Genomic DNA, 8322 nt, shown 5'->3' on the forward strand with positions numbered 1-8322 from the left:
TTGGTGGGGTGGTAGGTGAGGACCGGTGGGGTTCTGTCCTGGTGGCGGTTGGAGGGGCGGGGTTCTAGGGCGGAGGAGCGGGAAGTGGAAGAGATGCAGTGGGAGCATCGTCGACCACGTCAGCGCATCATCCGCCGTCATTTCCGCTACCTCCAAACGGACCCCACCACCCAGGATATATTTCCCTCCCCTCCCCTATCAGCATTCCGTAAAGACCACTCCCTCCGTGACTCCCTCGTCAGGTCCACACCCCCCACCAACCCAACCTCCACTCCCGGCACCTTCCCCTGCAACCGCAAGAAATGTAAAACTTGCGCCCACACCTCCCCCCTTACTTCCCTCCAAGGCCCCAAGGGATCCTTCCATATCCGCCACAAATTCACCTGCACCTCCACACACATCATCTATTGCATCCGCTCTATATTGGGGAGACAGGCCGCCTACTTGCGAAACGTTTCAGAGAACACCTCTGGGACACCCGGACCAACCAACCCAACCACCCAGTGGCTCAACACTTCAACTCCCCCTCCCACTCCACCAAGGACATGCAGGTCCTTGGACTCCTCCATCGCCAGACCATAGCAACACGACGGTTGGAGGAAGAACTCCTCATCTTCTGCCTAGGAACCCTCCAACCACAAGGGATGAACTCATTTTCCTCATTTCCCCTCCCTCCACCTTGTCTCAGTCAAATCCCTCGAACTCAGCACCACCTTCCTAACCTGCAATCTTCTTCCTGACCTCTCCGCCCCCACCCCACTCCGGCCTATCACCCTCACCTTAACCTCCTTCCACCTATCGCATTTCCAACGCCCCTCCTCCAAGTCCCTCCTCCCTACCTTTTATCTTAGCCTGCTGGACACTCTTTCCTCATTCCTGAAGAAGGGCTTATGCCTGAAACGTCGATTCTCCTGTTCCATTGATGCTGCCTGACCTGCTGCGCTTTTCCAGCAACACATTTTCAGCATTGTATCTGAAGATTGGTAAGGTGGAAGGTAAGGATGGGAGGGGGCTATCCTTGTTGTGTGGACAGGTGGGGTGCAAGGGCGGAGGTGTTAGGAGTGGAGAAGATGCGTCGGAGGGCATCCTCAACCAGGTGGGAGGGAAAACTTTGGTTGTTGAAGAAGGAGGCCATCAGGGATGTTCTGGAGTGGAATTGGTCCTCCTGCAGCAGAAGCAGAGGAATTGGGAGGAAAGGATAGCATTTTTAGGGGGGGATGTTTGGGACGAAGTGTAGTCCAGGTACCTGTGGGATTTGGTGGGTTTGAAGTAGATGTCTGTGTTGAGTCAGTTGCTGGAAATGGAGTTGGAGAGGTTCAAGAAGGGAAGGGAGCTATCCGAGATGGTCCAGGTGAACTTGAGGTATGGGTGGGAGGTGTTTGTGAAGCTGATGAACTGTTCAACCTCCTCGTGGGAACACGAGGTAGCACTGATACAGTCATCGATGTAGCAGAGGAAAAGGTTGGGGATGGTGCTGGTGTAACTATGGAAGATGAACCGTTCCAGTGTATCCAATGAAGAGACAGGCATGGCTGGGACCCATGGCTACCCCTTTGGTCTGAAGGAAGTTGGAGGATTCTAAGGAGAAGTTGTTGAGGGTGAGGTCCAGTTCAGCCCAGTGGAGCAGGGTGTCGGTACTGGTTGAGTCGGTGGAGAGGAAGAAACAGAAGGTTTGGAGGCCTTCCCCATGATGGATGGACGTGTACAGCCCCTGGATGTCCATGGTGAAGATGAGGAGTTGGGGGACGGGGAAGCACAAGTCATGGAGGAGGTGGAGGGCGTCGGGTGGTGTCCCGAATGTATGTGGGGAGATCCTGGACTAAGGGGGACAGGACGGTGTCAAGGTATGAGGAGATGAGTTCAATGGAGTAGTCGGAGACAATGGACTAGGCAAAAGTGAGGACTGCAGCTGCTGGAAACCAGAGTCGAGATCAGAATGGTGCTGGAAAAGCACAGCAGGTCAGGCAGCATCCGAGGATCAGGAAAATCGATGTTCCGTGCAAAAGCTCTTCATCAGGAGACAATGGACTGACTGGGGCAGTCAGGTTTGTGAATCTTGGGTCGGAGGTAGAGCCGAGCAGTGTGGGGTTCTGAGACTATGAAGTTGGAGGTTGTGGATGGGAGGTCCCCTGAGCATATGAATATGATAGTTTAACAGGCATATAGGACAGTTTCTTTCATCAGGTTATGGCAAAGGGTATTAGAGCAAGGAGGCAATGTTGGAATTGCACAGAGCATTGGTCAGGCCACAAATGGAGTACTATGTGCAATTCTGGTCACCTCACTGTGCGAAGGGTGTGACAGTGCTAGAGAGAGGGGATACAGAGGAGTTCACCAGGGTATTGTCAGGACGTAAGGAGAGACTAGATATGCTCAGATTGTTTTCTCTCGAGCAGAGAAAGTTGAGGGGGAACACGATTGAGGTGTATAAGATTATGAGGGGGATGGACAGGGTGAAGAGAGAGGAGCTGGTTGAGTGGTCAATCATGAGAGGGTGTAGGTTAGGGTCAGGGGCAGGAGATTTAGAGGGGATTTGGGGAAGAAACCTTTTCACTCAATGGGTGGTGGGAATGTGGGCTATACTGCCTGGGAAGGTCGTGCAGGCTGGAAACATTTAAAACATATTTGGATGAGCCCTTCAATTATCATAACATTCAAGGATATGGGACAAGTGCAGGAAATTGGGATTAGTGCACTTTTAGTACTAGCTGTGTTGGTACAGACTTGATGGGCCGAAGGGCCTTTGATGCTCTGTATAAATCCCTGTCTCACTATATGGATCGAGAGATCGTAACAATTTAATTTTCTTTTTGACCTGCCAGTTGGAACATATGCTTTTATTACGACATCTTATCGTGCTCAAAATTTAATTTTCTTTTGTTTATTTTGCTTAATTGATGTTCAGTGTTTGACAAAGTATCCATTAGACTGGCTTCCTGCTCTGGTTCCTATTTCTTATGGCCTTAATGAATCAGAAGCAAAAAGACTTGCATTGCCCCAGCCTCGGCCACAGTCTCAGTCGCTTTCGGTCCAGTGAAACACGTTTGCATTGTTGGAAATGCAGTTAGTGAGGAGGAAGTCATACAAACAGCAATGTGATAATGATCAGAGTGAGTGTTTCTGTTTTAGTGTTGTAAGGGGAGAACGCAAGCTCTGACACAGTGCAAGAGGGTGTTGTTTGTCTTTGCAGGATGGTTACGGTACAGGGGGAGGCACTTTCTCTCTCAGGTTCAGGGCAGTTTTCAGGAAGAGCAGTATACCCCCTGCAGCCCCTCTCCCTCCCCCCCCACCATTCCAACTCCCAAATGTCCATAAGAACATAAGGCCTAGGAGCAGGAGTAGGCCGTCTCGTCCCTCGTGTCTGCTCCACCACTCAACACAATCAGGGCTGATCTTTTCGTGGACTCAGCTCCACTCACTTGCCCTCTCATCATATCCCTTAGTTCCTTTATTGTTCCAAAAAAATCTATCTTAGCTTTAAAACGCTACTGAAGTAGCGTCAACTACTTCCCTGGGCAGGGAATTCCACAAATTCACAACCCTCTGGGTGAAGAAGTTCCTTCTCAACTCAGTCCTAAATCTGCTCCCCCCTAGTCTTGACGTTATGCCCTCTTGTCCTAGTCCAGCTGCCAGTGGAAACATCCTCTCGACTTCTATCTTATCTATTCCCTCCATAATTTTATATCTTTCTGTAAGATCCCTCCTCATTCTTCTAAATTCCAATGAATATAATCCCCGTTTACTCAGTCTCTCCTCATAAACAACCCCCTCAACTCCGGAACCAACCTAGTGAACCTCCTCTGCACCCCCTCCAGTGTCAGTCCATCCTTTCTCAAGGAAGGAGACCAAAACTGTACACAGTAACCCAGGTGTGCCCTCACCTGCACCCTGTACAGCTGCAACATAACCTCCCTGCTTTTAAACTCAATCCCTTTAACAATGAAGGATAAAATTCCACTTGCCTTCCTAATTACTGGTTGTACCTGCAGACAAACCCTCTGTGACCCAATGGCTATCTACGTTTCTCCTCTGAAAACCTGTCTCCGCCACGTTCCCAGACAGTGCCTTCTAGGTCTGAACCACTCAGTGTGTGAATCAGGTCTTCTCTCACGCTCGGAGAATCCTTTACATTGTGAAAACAGGCCATTCGGCCCAACACGTGCACACCAACTCTTTGAACAGCATTCCATCCAGACTCAACATCCCCCACCCTGTCTCTGTAATCCTGCATTTCCCATGGCTCATCCACCGAATATTACACATCCCTGCACACTATGGACAATTTAGCACGGCCAATCCACCCTAATCTGCACGGCTTTGAATTGTGGGAGGAAACCAGAGCAACCGGAGGATACCCACACAGATGAGGGGAGAATATGCAAATTCTACACAGACAGTCGCCTGAGGCTGGAATCGAACCCGGGTCCCTGGTGCTATGAAGCAGCTGTGCTAACCATTGAGCCAATATCAGTAAGTGTAGTCCCTCGTCCTTGGAACCGTTCTCCTGCACTCTTTCTAATGTTGCCCAGTCCACGTGTGACGGAATACTCCCCACTTGCCTGTTTGGGTGCAGCTCAAGAAGCCTGACCCCCATCCAGGACAAAGCAGCCTGCTTGATTGGCACCACATCCACAAGCCTCCACTTCCTCCAGCACTGACACTCAGTAGAAGCAGTGTGTACTATCCATTCCCTCTGCCGCTGAGGCAAGATAGCTGCAAGCCACAAACACAGTACATGGCAGACACTTCCAAATCAGTTCTATGGCTTCAAAGTTCAAGAGAAGTCAGTGCTTGGAAACTAGCATGTTCCCTAGTTCCAAATTAAACACAATCCTGATTTTGGAATAACATCACCATTAATAACATCACTGCTGGTCAAAATCTTGGAATTCTCTCCCAGGTACCAACAATACCTTCCCCAGCCTTCTGGAGAATAATCAGGAATGGACAATTACCTTATCTTCTGTATAAACAGCATTTCCCTTGCTGCCATCAGTTCTGAGGAAGGGTCACTGGACCCGAAATCTTAACTCTGCTTTCTCTCTGCAGATGCCACCAGACTTGCTGAGCTTTTCCGGCAATTTCCGTTTTTGTTTCTGATTTGCAGCATCTGCAGTTCTTTTTAGGTTTTTATGGACAATAAAAGTTGGCTTCACCAACAATGACCACATCCTATGAAGGAACGTATATTTACAGAGAGAAGTAGTATTCTTTCATGACTACACTTGACAGCTCAGAGCTAATGCTTAACTTTCCAGTTTGGAATTTCAGCATGTGTCTGGGCTTGTTCAGAGATAAGCTTGCTAATAACAAATCAGAGTTGACAATATATTCCAAAAGATTACATTTTACTCCTGTGTATCAACATTCTAATATAGCTGTCTATCCCTGTGTGTTGTTCCAAAGGAGCGATGCTCCATGGTCTGGTGACAATTCTCTATCTATGTCAGAAAAGCTAACTGGTCTCTGTCTCTTTTCTCACAGACAGTGCCCCAATGAATGTCCACACAGCTCCCAACCAGTCCCTGGTATCGGCTCCTAATCTCAGCGCAGTCAACAGTTCCGATGGCTCACTCGCTTGCCCCGAAGGTAATTTCTGGGAGTGGCTGTACACCTTTCAGCCGATTTACATCATGGTGGTGTGTGTCACTGGCGTTGTGGGGAACAGCTTTGTCCTGATGGTCCTGTGTTTACAGAAAGGACGTTGCACGGTGCCAGAGCTCTACCTGGGGAATCTGGCTGGGGCTGACCTGCTCCTGTTGGCTGGCCTCCCCTTCTGGGCCATTAACATTGCCCTACACTACGATTGGCCCTTTGGAGATTTCCTGTGCCGTTATGTCAACTCGGTGATTTATATGAACTTTTACAGCAGTGTCTACTTCCTGGTGATGGTCAGCATTGACCGCTACCTGGCTCTGGTGAAAGTCCTTCATTACGGCAGAATGCGGACACTCTCATGTGTCAAGATCAACTGCTTCATCATCTGGATGTTCAGCTTGCTGATGAGTAGTCCCATCATCATATTCCGAAGAGTGATCTATGTGGAAGATTTGAACATCTCTGCCTGCTTACTTGATTACCCCAATAAGTATTGGGTTCTGAACGTGGACATTCTGATGGTTGCCATTGGTTTCCTGATCCCTGCGTTTATCCTCAGTTTCTGCACATTTCAGATCCTGAAGGTCCTGAGGAACAACCAAATGCAGCGCTTCAAACAAGTGCACAAGGAAAGCAAGGCAGCCATCTTGGTGCTCGCTGTCCTTTTGGTCTTTGTCATTTGCTGGCTGCCCTTTCAGCTGCTGCGGTTCCTCAGGATCTTTCTGTTTTCAAACATCCTGCAGGGCTGCTCATTAGAAAGAGCGATTAGTAACAGCAATCAGATTGCGAGCTTCCTGGCCTGCACCAACAGCTGCATTAACCCCGTGCTCTATGTCCTTGTGGGAAAGCAGTTCAGGAAGAAAGCACGGGAGGTGTGGGTCCGAGCTAGGAGCAGGTCAATACAGACTTTGAATGACTCCGTCACAAGCCGCACCACAACAGTAAAGAGTTAACATCTGGATATGAAGCAGAGATAGAGCTGCCTCTCCAACTGTGAGCCTGTCTTCACACATCAGCTGTGGTTGTCATGCTTTTTCTCTTTCTGCAACTGATAGGACCGGCTGTTGCAAATTGCATGTCAAGATTCTCAATTATATAAAGGAAGGAATGGGACGTATTACATACCAGTCTGTCCCTGATCACTTTTCCAATAGTTGCTTCAAACCAGGGCATCACCAGGCAGAGATGTGGTGATGTCCAGGGGCTTTGGGAGAGAGGGAAGTAAACTGTGCAAGAGCTGTGTGGCTCCTGGTCAATGATTATCTGCTAGGCTCTGGCTGAGGACAACACCAAGATCAGGTACTGTGCCAGCACGAAGCTTTAGGGTGGCACGGTGACTCAGTGGTTAGCACTGCTAGCTCACTGCGTCAGGGACCCGGGTTCCATCCGAGACTCAGGCAATTGTGTGGAGTTTGCATATTCTCTCTCTCTCTCTCAAAGAACAAAGAAAATGCTGTGCAAATCCAAGGAAAAGAATTATAAGGATATGGGACAAGCCCTTTAGGACTGAGCTGAATAGAAATGTCTTCACTCAGAGTGGTGAATGTGCCATTGAAAGCAGCTGAAGCAAAAACCATTGAATGTTTTCCAGAAGGAGTTAGATCGAGCTCATAGGGACGGATGGGGTTGGAGAGAAAGCAGACTCTATGGAATTGTCACAAGGCAATTGGACACGTCCTGGAAAAAGCCAGGTTTGCAGGATAATGAACGTAAAGACTGATTGATAGCATAGAGCCCAGTTGTGGAACAGTGGCAGTGTCTCTACTGCTGGAGGTCAGGGTTCAAGTCCCACCTACTCCACAGGTATGTGATTACATCTCTGAACATGTTGATTAGGAAAATAGTTTTAAAAAAATCTAATTGTATACCTCTTTCAAAAAGCTAGCTCAGGCAGGCCAGGGCACATGGTTTTAAAGAGAGATCACGACTGATTTGAAACATAGCAAACCACCTGCAAGGTTAATAAATGGGAAAACAGGTAACATGGGAGAGTTATAGCTCAGGTACTACAACAAGGTTCAGTGCAGTTTAACAATGTGGTGTCTTCTCAAGAATATTCCAGATGGCTGGATAAACCTGTTAGAATGATTCAGCAACACAAATAATTTGTAATTTATACAGTACCTTGGATTATAAATTCGGCATGGTATAATGACAGTAATCCTGTGTTCAAGTGATGTTGAGTTGATACAATGCTCTGTTTGATCTCATAACTAATAAAATATGCCAAAGTATTTAGGGTAACATTAATCCTTGACGCTATGATATGATGTGTGTTATCACAGATGTGACAATAAATGAATGATGCTTCATATCTACCTGTTTCCTGACTGTGTCTGAGTTCTTTGATAAATCAGTGGGTATTGATCAACTAGGCAGAAGTACAGAGTTAAAAATCACACAACACCAGGTTATAGTCCAACAGGTTTAATTGGAAGCACTAGCTTTCAGAGCGACACTCCTTCATCAGGTAGTAGTGGAGGGCTCAATCCGAACACAGAATTTATAGCGAAAATTTACAGTGTGATGTAACTGAAATTATACATTGAAAAATTGATTGTCTGTTAAGCCTTTCATCTGTTAGAATACAGTGATAGTTTCACTTCTTTCATGTGTAAATCACAAAACCCTTTTTGCTATAAATTCTGTGTGTTAGGATTGAGCCCTCCACTATCACCTGATGAAGGAGCGTCGCTCCGAAAGCTAGTGTGCTTCCAATTAAAC

General features: G+C 47.6%; 1 protein-coding gene across 2 annotated transcripts in view; it reads left to right on the forward strand.

Annotated features, from left to right (window-relative positions):
- Positions 1-7911, forward strand: part of LOC122553946 (B2 bradykinin receptor-like) — a 12478-nt gene extending 4567 nt beyond the window's left edge. For both annotated transcript variants that reach the window (XM_043698449.1, XM_043698448.1), the window contains exon 2: positions 5485-7911. In XM_043698449.1, coding sequence (XP_043554384.1) covers positions 5496-6551 — 1056 coding nt within the window. In that variant the 5' untranslated portion in view covers positions 5485-5495 and the 3' untranslated portion in view covers positions 6552-7911. The remainder of the gene's footprint in view (positions 1-5484) is intronic.
- The last annotated feature ends 411 nt before the right edge of the window (positions 7912-8322 follow it).

Source organism: Chiloscyllium plagiosum, chromosome 10 (genome assembly GCF_004010195.1).
Source record: "Chiloscyllium plagiosum isolate BGI_BamShark_2017 chromosome 10, ASM401019v2, whole genome shotgun sequence".
Classification (NCBI taxonomy): domain Eukaryota; kingdom Metazoa; phylum Chordata; class Chondrichthyes; order Orectolobiformes; family Hemiscylliidae; genus Chiloscyllium; species Chiloscyllium plagiosum.